At 41.0% G+C, this 21,738-nt stretch overlaps 1 protein-coding gene across 1 annotated transcript in view; it reads left to right on the top strand.

Annotated features, from left to right (window-relative positions):
• Nucleotides 1-1,292: 1,292 nt before the first annotated feature.
• The window catches only part of DNAH6 (dynein axonemal heavy chain 6), a 364,598-nt gene continuing 344,152 nt past the window's right edge, over nt 1,293-21,738 (top strand). The window contains 8 exon segments of the mRNA XM_054986586.1: nt 1,293-1,315; nt 3,881-4,156; nt 6,974-7,147; nt 15,819-16,069; nt 17,168-17,435; nt 19,071-19,214; nt 19,216-19,423; nt 19,813-19,954. Coding sequence (XP_054842561.1) covers nt 3,887-4,156; nt 6,974-7,147; nt 15,819-16,069; nt 17,168-17,435; nt 19,071-19,214; nt 19,216-19,423; nt 19,813-19,954 — 1,457 coding nt within the window. The 5' untranslated portion in view covers nt 1,293-1,315; nt 3,881-3,886.

The raw sequence follows: 21,738 nt of genomic DNA, 5'->3' as shown, positions 1-21,738 counted from the left end.
TAAAATTTCCTAGTACAGTATGGCTTTAGGATAGATGCTGTTTGTAGAATATATTTACATTTCAAGGGGTAGGCACCCAAGGGAAGTACCTTTTATTTATTTGTTTATTTATGTCATTCATAGTCCACCTTTCTCACTGAGACTTAAGGTGGATTACATAGTGTGAGATTAGTACAGTCAATATCAAGGATATTTCCATAAACTAGTACCTTGCTCATTCTTCTTCACTATGAAAAGCTATCTTCCATGTTATAGAAAACACTCTTATTTTTCACCTGTCATTTTTAACAAAGCTATGCAACCACTATTCATCTACAGAAGTGATAAAAATACCAAAAATAATGCACTTTCAAGACTGCATACCACTGAGTTGACACTAGATGTCAGTCTTTGTCAAGATCACGGGCAAGATCCCTACTTCGGGCTGGAGGAATTTTGCTTTCCTGCCTTTTCTGGCAGAGGAAGAATCACTTAAGTTTTCATAAAGGTCACTGTTGAATCTGCAGATTAACGTGGGACCAGCTGTTGGTAAATTAATGAAGAAAATGTTAGGCAAGAGAGGTAAATGTTAATTGCCTTACAATAATAGAGGGGTCGCTGTGTTAATCCGTTGCATTAAAAAAATAAAGAGGAGTCCTGTGACAGCTTAACTACTAAAAATTTTATTCCAGCCTTGGATTGCGTGGAAAAGGTACATAACGCTTATGCTGCAATAAAACTATTGGCCAAAGGTCCTTAACAGCGCGATCCTGGACAGATTCATTCCCATCTAAAACTGAAATCAACTGGCTTAGGCTGGAGTGCATAGGATTGCACAAGGCGCCTAAACTCTTTTTACACCACGTGCTGGTAAAAAAAATAAACTCGTCCAGGCCCAGTAAACGATGCGCCGGGTGCAGAAGCATACATACAGTGCCATCCTAAGGAGAGTTAAGCCCACTGGAATCAATGGTTTTAGACTGGAGTAACTCTTTTAGGATTGCGCTGAAAGTACGCTGGCGGGCATTCCCTAGCAGATCCAGTCGGGGGTACCACGCATGCGCGAAAAGCGTTTCCAGGCCCCACTACATCGTTTCCAAGTTTCCCGCGCTTTGGAGCAAAACGTCATTCGCTCCGGTGAGGGAACCAGCCCCACCCACATCGCGGTGGCCCTCCTGATTGGCGGTCGCAAAAGAAGGCGCGCGAGAGGCCGCTGCTTTCCACACGTCCCGCCCGGGGAACTCTGGGATAGGGCGATGTGTGTGTGTGTGGGGGGGGCGAGGTTGCCAGGCAACAGGGGGACTCTCCGGAGAGCGAGGCGGTTGGGTCGTTGCAGGTAGGAGGATGAAGCGATCTCGCCCCCCCACCCCCCTTTTAATTTGAATTCGAAGGAGGTCGTGTAGCTGCTTAACGATATCCTCTCCCAAGCCCTTTCTCTGAGGAAAATATTCGAGGAGGAGGTCAGGTACCCGTGCTAAGCAGCAAGGGTGAGGAGGGCTATCTTGCCGCAGACCTTTAACTCTCAGAAGCGCTGCCGCCGCTGCTGTCGCCTCCCGGCCCTCTCCCAGGGGGTATTTACACCGTTATTCCCGTGGCTATGGACTGTTGGAAAGGGACGTTTTGAGGGTAAACCGACGCAAAGAACGGTTTTGAGAATACCTCCTGGTGCGCCTTTGGCATAGAACAGGGTCGGCTTTTAATGCCGAATGGCTTTAGTTTACCTTTCTGTTTTTAGGGTGAGGCGAAGGGCAGAGCTCCCCTATATATTGTGCAGGGGCAGCTTTTCATGTAGAATGAAAAAGCCCACGCACTTTAAACCATACGACTGGTGGTGGAGGAAAGTGCCCTCAAGTCATAGCTGACTGATGGCGACCCCCCTGGCGGGGTTTTCATGGCAAGAGACTAATAGAGGTGGTTTGCCTTACTTTGCAACCCTGGTCTTCGTTGGAGGTGACCCGGCTTAGCTTCTGCGATACGATATGGAGTGGTGGAGGAAAGTGCCCTCAAGTCATAGCTGACTGATGGCGACCCCCCTGGCGGGGTTTTCATGGCAAGAGACTAATAGAGGTGGTTTGCCTTACTTTGCAACCCTGGTCTTCGTTGGAGGTGACCCGGCTTAGCTTCTGCGATACGATATGGAGTGGTGGAGGAAAGTGCCCTCAAGTCATAGCTGACTGATGGCGACCCCCTGGCGGGGTTTTCATGGCAAGAGACAACAGAGATGGTTTGCCATTGCCTGCCTTTGCAGTCCTCGTCTTCGTTGGAGGTCTCCCATCCAATTACTAACCAAGGCTGACCCTGCTTAGCTTCTGAGATCTAATGAGATCAGGCTTACCTGGGCTATCTGGGTCACGACTATTAACAATAAAAAATGCATTTTTCTGCACATCTATTAAAGATAAAAGATCTCTGTTCTTGTTTTAATCTGCTCACTCTTTGCCCTTGCTGAAAAGAATTCTAGTCAAACAGAAGAAGAAAAGGAAAAAAAAGTGTGATCCCCTTGAGGTTGGACAACAATGGTGTAGAAGGAGGATTTTTAGCAGATGCAGTATTTCCCTCTCACTGCATCTGTGCCTGCAAAATCTTCCTCATTCACAGGAATCCTGGCCTTAAAATTACATTATCATCACATCTTTACAGGCTTTGATTGTCAGAGCCTGTAAAGATGCAATGATAATTTAATTTTTTAGCACTTCAGTGTGTTCAAATGACTGTACATAAGTTATTTTAGTAATGGTTACAATAACCAAGTGAGTGAGTGTGTGTATTTGTGTGTCAGATTCCTTGTCTGTACTATGTTGTCATATCAACAACACCAATAAAGCAAGCATGTGTGGCTATTTTAACAGTGAAATCCTAAACAGAGTTACTCCAGTCTAAATCCATTGAAATCAACTGGCTTAGACTGGAGTAACTCTACTCAGACTTTCACTGTTAGTTGGTGCAGACAAAGATTGTAAGGTACTTTATACATTGAATAAAGTGTGGTCAATTTATGAGGAGATTATAAAGATCATTAAGGTTTCTTTTCCTTATAACGTAAAAGTGATGTTATTTGATATTTGGAATGATTGTAGATTGACAAAAGAATATATAACTTTGATTTCAATATTGTTGGCAGCTGCAAGGTTATTAATAGCTAAACATTGGAAATCGGATACACCACCAACAAAAATGTGATGGTATAATAAAATATGGGAGATGTATGTAATGAGTAGAATAACCAACAATTCCTTTTTTGAGGAAAATGTCATAAATATGTGGAAAGCTAGTCATGAAGAGGGGTGGAATATGGTATTAGAATATCTAAAATGTAATAATATTATCCCAGATAGGAAGGATTATAATGTGTTTTTGAATTAATTGTACTTAAAAATTTGTTATTCCCCCTTTGATTTTATTTTTAAAATTTTTTATTTTTAAATTTTTATTTTTAAGTTATTATGAGTATTGGAGTATTGTACATTTTTGTTTTGGTTTGGTTAATCAATAAAAGTTTAAAAAAGAAAAGTGTGGTCAAATAGGGGGAAATAAGCTTTGGATCCTCATTGGGGAGAAAAGGGGGAGATAAATATGTAAATGAATATAAAATCAAATTATTACCAGCAGTAATAGTAAAATATGCATACATTACTATACATGTTAAGGTATGTATATGAATTATAAACAAGACATGTTCTTTCTAGTTTTTTTTCCTTCAGAGTATATTCCTCTTCAGAGTATATTCCTCAAGCAGATAGTCTCTTCGCAGTTCACTTTTCCTCACCATGTTTATGTTGCTTGGGGTTCATTTTTTTTCTGATGACCTTTGTTGCTGCTGGATCATGCAAAAATCTTTGCGGTATTAAAATTCAGATGTGTTTTCATTATACATTTAAAATAATATATTTTTCACTTTCAGGTTATTATGTCTAAAAAGGTGTCGTTGCCTTCTTTAGAACCTAGCGCACAATGGCCTGATATTTCAAATGATGGAAGCAATCAAAACATTTCCAATGAAGACCAGTCTTCTTCAAATTTGAGGATTTCTCCTTCAAGAAATGTATTAACAAACAGACTGGCAAGCATAGCTCCACCGGAAGTGGCAGCAAATCCTCAAGTTCTGAAATTCATACAAAACACAAAAGCACGAGAAAGAACCAGAAAAAGACAGCAGCCCATAAAATTGGAGCCTTTGGTAGGCTGATTTTTAAACCAATCTGTATGGGTTGTGATTATTATGAATCCAAGATTTCGATACATTTTACTGACAGTTTTGGGTGTTCTTTTCCTACCTTCTGACTGCAGTTCTGTGCACAGTAACAGATATATTGTGACAAATTCATTGCAGTAATGATGCCTCAGTTCTAATCAATTTAATTCCAAGACTTGCATTCTTTTCATTTTTAAAATTTTACATTTGTTGTACATATAAACTACTGTAATTGATCCATGCAATTTTACAGCAACTAGGGGTATGCAAAAAAAAATAAATTTGGGTTTCCCACTTCGGTAAATCCGAAGCAGAAGAAAGGATTGGCAATAAGGGATTCCCGAAGCGGCAAGCTGCTTCGGGAATCCCTTGTTTCACCTGCTTCGGTGTGCTCCGTAAAGAGTTGGAGCACACCAACAAACTACCCTCTCCCTGTCGCTTATTTCACCCGATGGAAGGGGGAGGAGGGAACCCCCCTCCTTCCCCTCCCATCGGTTGAAATAAGCAGCGGGGAGGAGTTCAAACCCCACTGGCACAGATCAGCTGCTTGGTGGGGTTTGCGGTGGGCCCTTTAATCTCCATCTAGATTGCAGGGGAAAGCCCCCCGCGACTCAGGTGGAGCATGGAAGGGCCCTTTCGCCACCACTTGCAATGCAAACGGTGGCGAAAAGCCTGTGACCCAGGTGAAGCGCGGAAAGGCCTTTAAACTCCATCTGGGTCGTGGAGGACACCGCCCCCATGCCCCAGGTGGAGTGCGGAAGGGCCCTTTTGCTGCCTCTTGCAATGCAAATGGTGGCGAAAAGCTCACCCCTGTGACCTAGGTGGAGTGCCTAAGGGCATTGCAAGCAGCAGTGAAATGGCCCTTTAAACTCCATCTGGGTTGCGGGGAGAATCCCCCTGTGACCCAGATGGAGTTTTTAAAGGGCCTTTTCGCTATGGCTGTCGGTGCGGATCAGTTGCTTGGTGGGGATTTCCCCGCCAAGCAGCTGATCTGCAGTTTAAATGCCCCTTTCCCTGCTGCTGCACAGCTGCACAGAAAGGGGCATTTAAAACCCCGTGTCCCGAAGCGATACGAATTGTTTCTGGAAGCTTAGATTTGCGATTTCCAAATTGAGCCCAGGGTGCTGGGCCCAATCCGGAAATCCTGAATCTTTGCGAATCGAGTCTGATTTGGGTGTTTTACCCAAATCGGAAACCTGATTCGCACATCCCTAATAGCAAATACTGGCACAACCTGCAGCTGTTTTATTTGCATATTATATAATAAATGACAGCAGATTTTTCTTTAGGAAAGGTTTTAAAAAGCACCTGCACAACATCTTCATTTAATGTAGTGTTAGCATGGCCACTTTCAGTCCTAAATTACGGACGCTTATTAAAGAACATTGTAACTAATGTCATAAGTAAATTTGTGCTAAAGTATTGGAAGGTACAAGTACAACTTATTTCTATATGTTAGTAATTGGATATGATATATCATAATTTATCCAATTCTATATAGTTTTCTTGATTTCTGACAATCATCTAAATATATATTGGATATGTGCCTCTGTGGGAAAAATATATATAATCACATGTTAAAAATGCCAGGACACGTTCAAAGTGCCCTGCCCCTGAGTGTCTTCGAAGGAATGAATAAAATGTTGCACTAAAAGGGATGGGGCATTTCTTTGCTCTCAAGCCTTATGCTATCACAGTATACTTGAAAAGCTCATTGTTGTATTGGATTTTAAGGAAGGAGTAACTCTCCATTTTATCTTGACAACAGCCCTGTGAGGTAGGCTAGGCTGTCAGTGGGGGATTTTCCTGTAGCCTGCTTGTGAATGTCATGATTGAACAGTAGCTTGGATTCAAGCCTATCAGTCGTCTTATGTACAGCAACACCAGCTCAACAAAACCAGGTTCATGGACCTCCAGTGCAATCTTAAGGAGAATCACACCATTTTAAATCTGTTTAAGTCAGTTGGTTTAGAGGCATGTACTTCTATTTAGGATTCCACTTCCAGTCTGTGGTATAAAAGCAAAAGATGGGATATATGATATGAGTAGAGAATTGAGTAGGCACAAAGATGCCTTAAAATTGCATAGTCCAGCCTTCACTTAAAGGGCGTTTCTGAATTGTTTTTGTAGAGTTTGAGCTCCAGGTTGTAATCCTAAATCCTCTGTTGGAAACTATATTATATTCTCAAGGGATCATCTCTGACAGGTAGAGTTGAAGGGAATACAGAGACTATCCCACTGCTTTTCCGGATATATCTGACTTCCTCCAGAGAAGCAACTTGTTTCCAGGTTTTAATTTAATGATTTTCCTTTGCTCATTAACAGAGATTGAAAGTTACCTATCTAGCCTGTGGCAAAGAAGAAATGAGTGGTGAGATTTAAAGCTGACAAGGTGACAACGATACATTCTTAACCGGCTTCTGAGATGACTGCAAGAGTTCGATTGTAGAGAAAGCAGTTGAAAGTAGACATGAGATTATTTTGCATTTGTATGATTTGATCAGATCTGTATTCTAAAAGATCAAGAGATTCTTGGACCATTACCATAGGATCTTTTAGAATACAGATTTGATCAAGTCATAAATATCCAAAAAGCACTAAATTGGTGAGGACTACAGGACTTTTGATGTATTTGGAATGGATCGGGGTGGAGCTTCAGGATTATGTGTTCACTTTTACGTTCTAATCCCTTAATCATGGGTCTCTGGACGCATTTTTTAAATTGTTAATTTAACGTGTGCAGAATTTGCCATGTTCATGGATAACTAGATCTCATATTGTCTTTGTTATTTCTTAATGAAGCCTGTGTTAAAGATTCATCAGAGCCACAAGCAGCCTGAATATATATTCCAGAAGAACAGGGAAAGATTATTAGCTGCTGGAGTCTTACAGCCTATAACTTCAGCTGAGAAAAGGAAATGGCCTGTTACTGTGGATTCTTCAGTGCCGGTGATTCCAGAATTAAAGGAAAGACAGGTATTGCCTAGCTAAACATCCTCATAGCATTCTTATATTTTTGGAGCTGATGAAAGTTCAGCTCTGTGCAGTTTGGTGCTTCTTTCCTTTTCAAGACTTTGTTGCAGTAGGATTTAGTAACACCCAGAAGCACCTGCATGAAATGCTGTAAGATAACCACAGGATAGATGCATAACTGACTGTAGGCCATACTCAGTGGTTTGGCAGTCACATGGCTGTTAGACATGCCATTTGTAGTTCTTTTGAGCATTGTCCCCCAATATAGCACTTGCTCCCTGTTCCAGGAGCCCTTTCTTGGTGGGGCTTGTGGCTTGTAAGTAGCTCCCACCTTGATACAGCTTCCAGCAGAGGAATGGGTAAGCTGCAAGCTTCCTTAAGGTGCAGGCCTTGTACCAGGGTTGTGGAAGTAAGTGTGGCTTCCATAGTTGGTAATTGTAAATGAGACATGGGGTGAGAACCACTGCTCTAAGCAGTCCTTTTTAAAGCTATCGCCTGGAACAGGTGTAAGTTTTCTGTTTTCATCAAGTGGGCCAAAACAAGAGGAAATCAAAGCTGGATTTGTAGTAGCTCTGATGGTGGCCTCTCATCTGTCCACTCTGAGGTTGAAAAAATGTGTGTGCTGAGAGCCCTAAAGATAGTCGTTATTGGGCTGCTAGTGGATCTATATTTGAGTTTCATTTTACAGTTTTTGAGTGACTGTTAAGATATGAGACTTTTTATAACCTCAGACTGGACAGGAAATTATGTTATGAAGGTAAAGAATGTGTGAAGAGCCCTGCTGGATCAGGCCAGTGGTCCATCTAGTCTAGCCTCCTGTCTCACACAATGGCCAAACAGTTGCTGTGGAAAGCTGACAACAGGGCATAGAGGCCTTCCCTTGAAGTTGCGTCCTAGCACAGGTATTCGGAGGTTGACTGCCTCTGAATGTGGAGGTTCTGTTTAGTAACCATGGCTAGTAGCCAATGACAGAGCTATCCTCCATGAGTCTTTCTAATCCCCTTTTAAAGTTGTCTATGCCTGTGACCATCACTATATCAATTGGCAGTGAATTCGACATCACTTGTTATGTAAAAAAGTATTTCCTTTTGTCTGTTCTGCATATGTTGTCCATCAGCTTAATTGGACGCCCTCAAGTTCTAGCATTATGGGAGAGGGAGAAAAGGTTTTCTCTGTCCACTTGTTCTACTCCACACATAATTTTATAAACTTCTATCATGTCCCTTCTTAGTCATCTCTTTCCTAACCCAAATATTCCTAGACTCTTCAGCCTTTCCTCATAGGAAAGATGTTCCAACCCCCTATTCATCTTGGTTGCCTTCTTCTGTACTTCTTCCAGCTCTGCAATGTTCTTTTGGAGATATGGTGACTAGAACTGCCATAGCATTTCAAATGAGGCTGCACCATAAATCTATACAGGGGCATAATAATACTGGCCAATTTTATTTTCAATGCCTTTTCTAATAATCCCCAGCATAAAGTTAGCTTTTTTAGAGCTGTGGCACACTGAGTTAACACTTTCATTGAGCTATCCACTATGGATAGCATATTCTTGAAGTTGGGATTTTTTGTTCCAATGTGCATCACTTTACACTTATCTAAATTGAACTTCATTTGCCACATTGTTGCCCACTCACCCAATTTATGGAGATCCTCTTGTAGCTCTTCACAGTCTTACTTTTTATCATCCTGAATCATTTTGTGTCCTCCACACTGATCACTACACTGTTCACCCCCCTAGTCCAGATTATTTATTAACAAATTAAATAGTACCGGCCACAATACTGATCCTCCACTGCTTACTTCCCTCCATTGCAAGAACTGTCCATTTATTTGTACTCTTTTGCTTCCTGTCATTTAATCAATTTTATTCCATAAAGGACTTTTCCTCTTATCCTAAAATAATCACACTTACCCAGGAATCTTTTGTGAGGAACCTTGTCAAAAGCCTTTTGAAAGTCCAAATAAATATTGTCACTTGGGTTGCCCTTATCTACATGCCAGTTAACTCTCTCAGAAAAATGCCAAAGGATTGGTGAGGCAGGGCTTGACTTTACAGAAGCCATACTGATTTTCCCTTAGTAAGCCTTGTTCTTCTATGTGTCTAATAATTCTATCTTTGATAACAGTTTCTATTAATTTGCCAGGGACAGATATTAGGCTAACAGGCCTGTAATTTCCTAGTTACCCTCTGGACCCTTTTTTAAGAATTGATGTAACATTTGCAGTCTTCTGATATAATGGCTAATTTTAGTGGTAAGTTACATGTATTGGTTAGTACAGCAACACTCTCACATTTGAATCCTAGAATCATAGAGTTGGTAGGGGCCTTATAGACCATCTAATCCAACTCCCTGCCCAATGCAAGAATAGCCTAAAGCATCCCTGACAAGTATTCGTCCAGCCACTCCTTGATGACTGCCAATGAGGGGGAACCTACCATACCTGTAGGCAGCCAGTTCCACTTCTGGATTACTCTTAACATGAAGAAGTTTTTCCTACTGTCCAGCCGGTACCTTCTCTCCTATAGTTTAAACCCATCGTTTTGAGTCCTATCCTCTGATGCCAACAAGAACAGCTGTCTTCCCTCCTCTAAGTGGCAGCCTTTTAAATACTTAAAGAGAGCAATCATCTCTCCCCTCAACTTCCACCAAACTGAACATTCCCGGGTCCCTCAGTCGTTCCTCATAGGGCTTGTTCTCCAGGCCCCTGATCATCCTGGTTGCTCTCCTCTGCACCCGTTCCAATTTGTCCACATCCTTTTTGATGTGAGGCCTTGAGAACTGCACACAGTACTTGAGGAGGGGCCTGACCAACATGGTACATAGTGGGATAATGATATCCTGTGATTTGGATGTTATACTTTTGTTGATACATGCGAAGATTGTGTTCACCTTTTTTGTTGCTGTTTCACACTGATTGCTCATATTTTAGCATCCCATCCACCCGTATCCCAAGATCTTGTTCATACACACTGCTACCCAGAAGCATATCCATCATCCAGTGTGCATGCTTTACATTTTTGTTACCCAGGTGGAGAACCTGGCACTTATCCTTGTTAAATCACACCTTATTCAAACCTGCCCACTTTTCCAGTGTGTTCAGATCTCATTGAATTCTATTCCTATGTTCAAGGGTGTTTGCTGCTCCTCCCAGTTTGGTGTCATCTGCAAATTTAATAAGTAAACTCTTCACACCATCATACAGATCATTTATAAAAATACTGAAAAGCACTGGGCCCACAACCAAGCCCTGGACTCCTCCCTGCAGTCAGACATGATGCCATTGACAAGTACTCTTTGTGTGTGGTTATCCAACCAATTCCCTATCCATTTAACCATCCTAGAGTCCAGTTCACAGTTTACCCATCAGAACATCATGAGGAACCTTGTCAAAATCTTTACTGAAATCCAGATAAAGTACATAGACAACATTCCCACAATCCAGTCACTTGATCATAGAAGTAGATGAGGTTGGTCTAGCAGGGATTGGGGACAAATCCATGTTGGCTTCCCCGTATCACCATGTTGTCTGTCAGATGCTTGCAGATTGATGCCTTTAATACCTGTTCCAGTATCTTCCTGGGATAGAGGTCAGGTTGACTGCCTTGTAATTCCCAAGATCGTCCTTTTTCCCTTTCTTGAAGATAAGATTTGCCCTCCTCCAGTCTTTCAGCACCTCACCTGTCTTCCAAGAGGCCTGGAAGATGATCAGTAAAGGGTCTGCAAGCTCTTTCGAAATTTCTTTTAAGTACTTTTGGGTATACCCCATCTGGCCTAAGGAATTTGTACACATCCAGTGCAGCAAGGTGCTTGTCCACAACTTCTCTGCCCATTTCAACCAGTAGCCCTGAAGCCATATTTTGCCTTCTACCATTTCTAGGTGGGCCTGTTCTCTCCTTCAGGGAGAAAACAGGCAAAGTAGGCTGTGGCGAAACGGGGCCTTTCCTCCCACTGGTAGACCCCGCTCTGCCTACCCCTCCTGCAATGATTTCAAGTAAATGTGTGCATGTGTCTTTAAATGCTTGGTTTGAGCTAGGTGAAGAGTGGGAGGTGAGAGAGGGAAGAGTGAGTGATATGATTGGTTGATGACTGAGTGTGTGGGCGGAGTGAATGCAGTTTAGACTGACAGGGCAGAGAAAAGTTTTCAGTCAGAGTAAGGCAGGCTAGCTGTGTGCTGCCTGAGTATGTGGAAGTATTTATGAGAGAAATATGACCTGTATGGAGCCTGAACTGAGCATGTTTGTGAAAGGACACTCAGTCAGGGAAAGGGAGGCCAGCTGGGTGCTGCCTGAGCAGGTTTAATATTTCTGTGAATGAGAGCCAGAGAAAGAGAGGCTGGCTGTGTGCTGCCTGAGGAGTTTTAAGCATTTCTGTGAGACAAATATTGAGTTAGAGAAAGGGGCTAACTGTGTGTGAAGCCTTGGAAGAGATCTGTGTGAATGAGTTTATAGGAAGTAACTTTAAGAACTGAGAACTACGTTTATGAAACCGATACGCTTCTTGACTAAATAAAGTTTATTTTGTTTTGTTATATCCCAGAGTAGCTGTCATTGCTATATCCCATTCCTATCCTCAGGGCCACATAGAACCACGAAGGAGCCTGACGCTTTGGAACGTTACCAAAAGGGAAAGCTTAAATAAAATATCTTGGAATATAATATTCCTGGTGGTAGCAGACTATCCAGAGAGTGTTAAGGGAAAGATTAAAAGAAAAATCTACCCCAAAGAAAGTAAAGGTCATAACACCTCCCTTTTCGCCTCTGGCCAGGCACCTGAAGGGGCTGTCTCCCTTGCCTGTCTCCAGGTAGTTGCTGCCACCACTGTCCCTGTATGGGGTCCTGGTTAGGCGGGACAGACTCCTAACCTCCCTCCTCTGCTAGTGGGCCCAAGCAGTTGGGGGACTATGTGGAGCAGAAGAGCTTTCTTCCTTCAAAAATTCCAGAACTCATTTATTTAACTTCTAACTATACACAGGCAAATATACAGTGAACGGAAGGAATAATAAAACAGAAACAGAAACCCCTACTCTCTCTCCCTCATGCCCTAATGAGATGTTGTGTAGGGCAGGCATGATCCTTTGATACCTGGGGTCACACTAGATCTCCCTCTCCCCTCAGAGCCATCTCCCCCTCCGCTCTCCAGCCACCAACTGCCCACTTCCAACTCCCCTCCACCAACTGACTCGCTCTCCCTTCAATCACATTCTACTCCAGAACTGGCCCCTCCCCTCTGCAGCCCACAGAAAGTTAACTCCACAAACAGAATGGCGTTTCTCCACATAGGCACTGAGCCTTTCTGCCGTCTCTCTGCCCTCTGTCACAGTTTCTCCATTTTCATCGAGCAATTGAGGTATTTGCCCCTTTGAATTCCTTAAGAACTATTATCACTACCTTAATTTCATCCATATGCAAAGGTTCAACAAGAAGCTGTTGCTGAGCAGTATCAAATATGGAGGATCAAGGTGAGAGAGAAATTCTTTCATATCTTTGTCTAATGATTCTTGCCCTTACTGTATAATTTAGAATAAAACTTTTGAAACTGTAAATTTATTTCAATAGAGGCAGATATATTACATCCTCATCCTTAATCATAGGAATATAATTCTTATACTTTTGCTGCCTTAAACAATGTGCTAATAATTTTATCTGTTTTCTCCCCTTCTTCCCAATATGACTGAAGCAGCAGGTCAAAGAATATTCTGCTTACATTGACAATATGTTATTCAATTCATATTTATCCTTTTGTAACTTTCAATAGAAATCTGGTGTGGAAAATGTAGCAAATTGACTTAATAAATGTTTCAGTGTATTTTTCATGATTGTGTCTTCCCTTTCTCTAAGCTTCTTCTTGTGAGAAGCATGTGCAATAATTATTCCTCTGATAAAAGCATTACAAACTTCCCATTCAATAGTATGAGTATTTGCAGTTTTTGGTTAATATTAAAATACTTTGAAAGCACAGCTACCATCTCTGTTTTAAAAGTTTCATCATTAAGAAGAGAAACATGAAGATACCATAAATTGGGTGGTTTAACTCAATCTGGAAATCGAAGGGCTCCGTTGGTCCCTTTGTCTCCACACATGGCTCTCCTTTGTCATCCTACTTTCACTCCCAAGTTCTATTATATTCCTGCCAATATTATCCTGAGTGTTTACATTATCATCCCTTTGGACTGTCATGTCCTAACTGGAGGCTCCCCAGCTTGTGTTGGCTTTTCCCCTGGGATTATTTTAAAAACTACTCTGTCACCTTTTTGATACTGAGTACTAGCAGTTTGGTTCTCTTTTGGTTTAAGTGAAGCCTGTCTCTTTTGTGTAGCTTTGGCATGTCCCAGAAAGTTTCCCATTGCCTAATGAATCTAAACCATTCCTCCTGGTGCTACTTTCTCATCCACACATTGACACCCCTAAGCAGTGCCTGTCTGGCTGGCCTGGAATCGGTAGCAGTTTTGAGCATCCTACTTTTGAGGTCCTGGTCTTTAACTTTCTGCTTAATAACCAATTTTCCCCTCCATGACCACATAGCTACATTTCCCAGTGTCTTTGGTGCCAGCGTGCACCAGTTTGGGTTATGTGAAAGCCATGGTTTCTGCTCCTTCCACCCCACCTAGCAACATGATGGCCAATTTAAATAGCTTTCTATGGGTGCTGACTCCATGTAACAATTTTTTGTGCGAATCTGCTGTCATATTGGCATGGTAGCAAGAAGCAAATGCTCTTTGAATATAGCCATCTTTAGGGTGGCTTTGTTGTATATGAGAAACAAAGTACATAACAATGTCTATATTGGCTGTCATCTGAAGGAAATTGTGGGCTAAATTACAAGTGACAGTGGCCACAGGTCCATCTTGTGGCAGCCGATGCCATTTTAAAAGCAGTTGTAGTTGTTTAATAATTGCCACGGGGCCCTGATCACACATGTAGCAACCCTAGGAACTCTTGTCCCCTCCACCTTTTCAATGCCAAACAGCGCCCCGCATTGCTGTTTCAACACCTGAAAAGGCACGGCGGGGGGCGGGGGGGACAAGTGCTCCTGGGGCCACTGTGCCGTGCATGTGATCTGAATCAGGACCCCACAGCAATTTTTAAACAACTACAGCTGCTTTTAAAATGGCTTCAGTTGCCATGGAATGGACCAATGGGTGCTGTCACTTGTAGTTTGGGTCTGTGTGTGGGAGCTATGTAGAATAACCTTGCATAACATCTGTGTGCTTTTGAAGGAAAGGAAGAAGCACAGTCAGCTGGATGTAGAAGTGACTGCATCATGCTGGTTGTATGAGTTCATCACAGCTAAAAGCAAAGTGTGCCCTAAATAGTTCTCAATATTGCAAACAGTAGGCTCATTTTACCATTTTTTCTATGTCATATATTAGAGAGTGTTTTTTCTAATTTATGGTTTTTTTAACTAGTGTCTCACAGACACCTGTATTTTAGAGTATTTTTGAGCAGTTAACTCACAAATTGATTTCATATTGAAATGTTAACTGACTCCTATTAACAATATTGTTATAATGGCAACTCTACAATATTATAATCTATTATATTATAAAATGGAATATGAATGTGCTGCTGATGGGAAAAGGCTGTGGCTCAGTGCTAGACCCTCTGCTTTGTAGGCAGAAGGTACCAGACTGAATCCCTAGTATCTTCAGTGTAAAAGATCAAGTAGTAGATGACAAGAAAAACCTCTACCTTCAGTGTCAAGAGGGCGAGGACAAGGTGACAGAAGACACAGACAACTTGTTGGAATTAAAAAGACAACAACTTTATTGGTTACAGCTTATGGAGCCTTAGTGCTGCATGGATCTGAGCATTGGCCAACCTTCCTGCCGCTGATGACCCCCTCACCCCATCAGCAGGCTGAAGGAGGAAGCCGTGAGATGACAGGCTATGGGATTCTACATGTGCGCAAACCTCTTTGTGGATCCCCCTGCCACCTGGGAGTGAGCATGCCCTGACAGTCCCCGACTGGATTGTCCCTGCAATGCCTCACTCCCAATATTCTTTAAGAGGATCTCCAAGTAGGGGGAAACCAGTCGTCGCCCTGTTTTCCTCTAAAAGGATCCAAGTGCTGGAAGCCTGGCCAGCTCTGCAACATGCCCCCCCCCGCCCGCCAGCTGGTGGAGCAGAAGGGACAAAGGGACACTGTGTCCTCCAGGCCTGCCAGTGGAGACATCCTCCCAATGTAAGCCCAGCCAGCTAATTGCGAATTGGGTAATTGAACTGCAGGCTGCTGCGCTGCCCCACCTGGAGAGTGCTGGGGGCTGCCGCAACTTGAGTAATGGCGGCTACCATGCTCTGTACCCCTCCACTCCCAAGGGCCACAATCTGGGGCCTCAAGTAAATCTGGGGCTGGGACTTTGATGGACCACAGGCCTGATTCAGTATAGGAAAGTTTCATGAGTGCAGTTTTCCAAAAATTCCCCTCCAAAGATTTTAAGAGGCCTTTAAAATGTCATCAGATGAAGATTATAATCTTTTTCTTTTTTTAGGTTTTTAAAAATTCTGGTTTCTTTGTTTTAAGTTTGTTGTCTCTGTGGCTTTTTAAATTGTCATTTACCTCAAGTGATTTGGAAGAGAAGCAGAATAAAAATGTTTTAAATCAATCAAAAAAGAATTGGGTTTTTTTAAAGAAGTGATGACACATACATTCCTTTTACTTTACCTTTACAGTTACTGAGTTCAAAAGAACGACTTCCGACTCCTCCGAAACAGCCCCGTAGTGTGGTCAAGCTAAGTGCTTGCATCCCGAGCCCCATTCCACCTGCCATTACGTTTGATGAACCACAAGATGTTGTTAAAACCAGCATTACAGAGCCTCTACAAATTATAAAAATAATATGTGAGAACAAAAATCTTGGGTTCCTGTACATGACCCCTGCAGTGCCTAAGTCATCAATTGAATATGACTCATTCAATCTGAAGTGAGTTAATATATTTCTACATTATGGTGATCAGCTTTACAATAAGTAGTACATTTTAATTTAATCTACTTTTGCTGTAGTTACAGTCTTTTCAGTATTGTTATTACGGTCTTTTCTCAAGGGAGTATAAAACAAAATACCATGCTGTGCTTAAATTAATAACTAAATGGATATTTTGATAAAATTTGTTTTAGTATTTACTCTGGCACCAAAACATTCTACTTGTTGTCTTTCTCCTTAGAAGGAAATAAAATGAATTGGCTGCGGTCTGCTCAAGGAATACTGTTGAATTGTAGCTATTAGACTAACATCAGATTTTCAGCTCAAAGGATTTATTCGGTTTAGAGTATTACTAATTAATGGATACAGTGTCAATGTAACAAAATCTGTCCAGACATGATTACAAATAGAGGCCGTGTTGTGGAGTGCCAAATATTTTAAGTTGCCTTTCACTGGTATTCTGCATCTCTGAGCACAGTTTATATTATCGTTACCCACATTTTATCCCACTCTTCCCCTAATGAGCTGCCAATAGCATATGTTGTCCTCTCTTTCCCCACATCATTCTCACAACAGCCCCATGGTGGAGGTTATATTAAGAGACAGTGACTGGGTCGGCTTATGGATTTCATATCAGGGTGGCAGTTCAGACTTAGATATTTCCAGTTCAAGTCTAACAAACTAGACATTGCACTGTGTTTATAGTCATAGTTAAGTACCAAGCATTCCATCTTTGGTTTCTTATTGCTGAGAAAATGGTCATTTCCTGCTGATACGGTTATTGACAGCCACACATTCATGTCGTTTTCTTGTGAGTATATTAATTTAATTAGCATTCTTGATCTACTGATAACAGATGTTTGGAGAAAGTGTGTCAGAGGCATCCCAATTACTCTAACTACAAAAATGTAAATCAGACATATATTAGAAGCGGGCCTGATACAGTTGGGGGAGTTGGCAGCATTCATTGGCAGCATTCTTTCTCCTGGATGCAGCTTCTCATTAATAAGCAAAGTATCTGCAACTGAATGATACATAATTTGTTTTTAAACACGAAAATGTAAGGTGTCTACAACAATTACTATTCTTTTTTTTTAGAATTGTAAGTTATGACTGCATTAACAAAAACGACTACTATACTATTAGCCCGAATGCAGTTGTTCATACATGTAATGGAGATGTTGAATATCTGGAACTTGCACGCTGGGAACAAGAATATCTGTACCACAGAGCACTTTCCAAAATTCCTATATTTGCTATATTTCGCAAATGGAAGTCTTTTAATGTATGGAGAAAGAATGTCCGCTCTAAGAAAATTAATGCCTGCCGCCGAGCTTTGCAGAAGAACTTGTTCATTGTTAATGCTGTATGTATTGTGAATTTGTTACTGAGATAATATACCTGAATATATCTGATAATATACTTTGACCATTTTAAAGCACTGTATAAATGCTAAATATTATTTTTGAAAGGATAGTTCTTTAAATCTAAAGTACGCAGTGAAAAGAACTGCATATAAGAATTTATAGGACATTTCAAATTTAATTTTCCTAGTGTTGAAACGTACAGCGGTAAACCTACAACCTGCATTTCTAAGCTGTGGAATGGTCTGACCAGGCTTCTTACGTTGTCCTTGGTTAGCCTTAAGAGTGTTAATTTCTGATTCTCCAGTGCTAGTGTGCTTCGCCTATGCTGCACACTATTCTTTCTGGTGCTGCAGATATAGGCCATCTACAGCAGCTTTGTGATGTTGACATGTATTGATTTGCATCATTTGTAGTCTGGCTTTCTCAGTGAGGCTCAAGGCAAATTACATACATTAAAAATGCGATTAAAAACAGTATAATACAAACAGTGCCTAAATACTGGATTACAAAATCAGAAGACGCAAAACTGATAGTATAATGCATTGGCTCCAACCTGCTTTTTTACTGGAGAAAAAGGAAGGAAAGGGTCTCCTTTGTCACCCCAAATTTATGCGAGACCAGGATGCACCAAGGACAGGATAGTACACTGAATAAGCAATGCAACAAAAATTGCCTAAAAATTTCCATAAACAGATTGAGGAGCATTATTATTCCCTTTTATAATTCCTTTCTAAAACTGCAGCCCTAATTTCCTCTATCAAAATATTCTCCTGAGCAATTCCCTTTAATGCATTGCGTGGAATCAGAAATGTGGGAGACTACCTGATCTGGCTAAGCAGGCCATTCTATCAGGTGTCAGCCTCAACAGAACATGCTTGAGTATGGACAACTGTTGGTCTTATCCTTTTGCACAACCAGTGACACCTTCAGGAGGTTTTACTCAGATGTGTAAAGCTCTCTTAACAACATATTGGTGGAGGTAGTCCTGCAGGTCCTAGGTTGTGAATGGCGTTGTATGTAACCAGTACTTAAATGGAAACTAGACACTAATGGGTAACTGATTGCACTTTAGTATGTTTGCAGAGTATGAATAGTATTCATACTCCCATATAGATTCCAATAATAACGTAGCTGTGGTGTTCTGCCCTACCTGGACTTTTGAGTTTTTTTCAAGGTCAGGTGCCGGTAGAAGGAAGATCGAAGAAGTATTTTATTTTGCAGCTAAATTAATTTGCTTCACCAGTAATAATAACTCCTAGACTCTTAACTAAAGCCCCTAGACTCTTAACTGTAGGAAGCACAGTGACTTCTACAAACCTCAGCCTTCCCAACCACCTTCACCATCATCTTGTCAGGATTCAGTTTCAATTTGTTCACATGTAGCCATAGCAACCAGGCAGTGGCTTAGAGAAAACAGCCCTAGAAGCTCCCTGTTGCACAACTTTCAGATCCATTTTGGTAGAGAAATTTGGCCACTTCTGTAGCGAGTTCTAGCCCTGCACTTAATTGCACTTTATGGGGATTCACCAACTATCATAATCTAAGAAATTTTCATAAGCACATCTATTTGTTTCACAAATTTTGATTTTGGATTTTAAGTTCTGCCTAAATAATATATTCCGACTGTTTTGCAGTGTTTGAGACCAGCAATACTTAACATTCAAGAAATGTGTTATAGAATCAGTGACCTGGCTTTTTGCCAAGTTGAAAAGGGTTACTTATACACTCTGGAAGAATTTAAAGGTACTCAGCTTGCACATCTAAAAGATGTAAGTGGGTTTCATCGACTTGATTTCAGGATTTCATCTATATCTTTTTGAAGATCTTTTATCAGTTGTTCCCTAATTATACCGTAAATTTCAGGTGTCATCACGACTATCAGAGTTCAGAGAATTAGCTAAAGAAGTGGTCAGAAGTGCATGTCGAACTGCACTGCTTGAATCTGGTTTTACTCCTGATGATTACTTTTATGCAGTTGCGAGTACAGGTATAAAACTGACATTTTGAAAATGATTGATTTGTATTTTTAACCTGGACCTTATTCTATCTGCATTACATCGAACCATTGACAAATTCTAGTGATTGCAACTTTCTGCTTTGTATTCCAGAATAGGGGAATATTTAATCTTTAGATAAAATGTGAATCTACTATGGTTCTATTCCTGTGCATACTTATAGCAAAAATTGTTTCTACAAACCAAATGTAGAATGAATAACCAACTCAAAATTGTTTCTCAATATGCAGGGTAGTGTGATTTGTGGCAAAAATCAAGCATTTTGCTTTTAATCTGTGTGTGAAATCAATAATTCTTTTAACCAAAGATGCATTTATCTTAATACAACAGTTTCAGTAATATATACCTGTACTTTCCTCAGAACAGGTAACATTGGTAACAAGATTAGCTAGTGCGAATGCCCTTATTCCTCATGTTGAAAAAGATCCATATAGTGAACAACCTGAAAAAATGACGTATACAGAACAAGCCAGCAAAAGGGCTCAGTGTATAAGATTGACATGGTTGGTATCGGGAGTTCATTTTTGCAAATCTAACAATATTTTTGTTGTATTATTTAGGAATAGTGCATATGAACGGGGGAGGGAATTCTCGTTTGCTCATTCCCAGCATGAATTCTCCCTGAAAGCTAAAATGACTAAACTGAGGCTATTGTACTTTGGTCACATCATGATAAGACAAGATTCACTAGAAAATACAATAATATTTGAAGGCAGCAGGAAAAGAGAAAGACCTGACATTGTTTGACTCAATAAAGAAAGCTCCAGTTTTAAGTTTTACAAGTACTGAACAAGGCTGTCAGTTATACAATCTTTTAGTGGAGGGCATTCACTCATAAGTTTGCCGTAAGTCAAAAGCAGCTTGATGGCACATAACACACCACCTCACCTGGGCACTGGCCCTGTGCTGGCTTACTGGCCAGGTGATCAGCGGTGTCTTGGAGCTGATGTCAGAACCACCGCTGATCATTTGGCAGGTAAGATCTCTTACCAGCCAAGTAATCAGCAATGGCTTGAGAAAGCATATCCTGTGCACTTTGAGACCCAAGCTAATGTGGAAGACTCTGCTGGCCAGGAGTCAGCACCCCAAACCCACACCCAAGACTCCCCCTCTCCGGCCAGGTAATTGGCAGTGGTTTGAATTGGAGCATTGATTTTTTTTCCCCATGTGATATCAGTGCATTTGCAAACATCACTTTTTTTTAAAGTTTTCAAGTTTTTCTGAAAACTTCTCAAAGTTTTCTGAAAATCATATATATTTATAAAATAATATATATAACAAAGGACTTGGTCACTATGCAGATAGCAAAGCCCAAAGAATGGGGCCCAGTTGCCAGAGGAATTTTTCTGCAAACCCAAGAGAACACTCAAGTTTGCAGAAAAATCCAAAAAATACAAACAACTTCTAGGGAAAGGCTGAGGCTTCATGATTCTGCATTGCAAGATCTCTGCTGCCATTTTGGAGAAGGGAAAAGGAGCTGCCTGCTGCCATATGAGCCAAGTGAGCGAGGAAGGGGGAGAAACAGATGGGGGTGGGGATGCCTCTGCTTGAGCCAAGCTGGAGGTGGTGTCACTCTCAGTGAGCAGGCTGGTATGTGGCAGACAAAGAAAGCGGGGGGGAGGGATTTCTCCATGCTTGTTCATGTATCTTAGCTCTCGAAGGCCTCCCACCCTTGTGGATTTTTAAAAGTTTGCATGGGGTTATCTATTGCTATTAGATATACAAATAAGAAGATACGGCATTTTAATAAAAGTGTTGCAAGCAAACAGTGACTGTAAAGTACTTCTGTATCCACAAAAGTTACTTTGAGAATTTTCAGATGTTCTTCCCTCTGAATTGCAAAATTGTTCTTTAAACTTCTTCAAATATGTACTCTTTCTAATACTTTGAAGAGTGGAAGTATAGAAGCACAGTAAGATTTCAAAAATATTTTTAGAGATCATGTAATATAACATTAACTGAGGCTCAAGCTATAAATTACTCTTAACAGTGCAATCCTAAGCAGAGTTATGTTTTATGTCCATGAAAAAAAATTGTCTTAAGTCATACTAAAATTATTTTATGGCATTTTTCTTACCATGAAATGCCATTTTATGGCATTTTTCTTACCATGAAAGCTTTTACGATCTGGGCCAGGTGTCACCTAGAAAATCTTTTCTATATGCCATTGAAGTATATGTATAGGTTATACCTTTTTTTTTCTTAATTCTTATCAAACTGTGGAGGCTTTTTGCAGCTCTTTCTTGGTAGTTACTTCTGGAAAGGTCTCATTGTAGTCTTGAATATT

This window comes from Eublepharis macularius, chromosome 8 (genome assembly GCF_028583425.1).
Source record: "Eublepharis macularius isolate TG4126 chromosome 8, MPM_Emac_v1.0, whole genome shotgun sequence".
Classification (NCBI taxonomy): Eukaryota; Metazoa; Chordata; class Lepidosauria; order Squamata; family Eublepharidae; genus Eublepharis; species Eublepharis macularius.
Note: the sequence above shows the minus strand (reverse complement) of the source record. Positions and strands in the feature narration are given on the sequence as shown.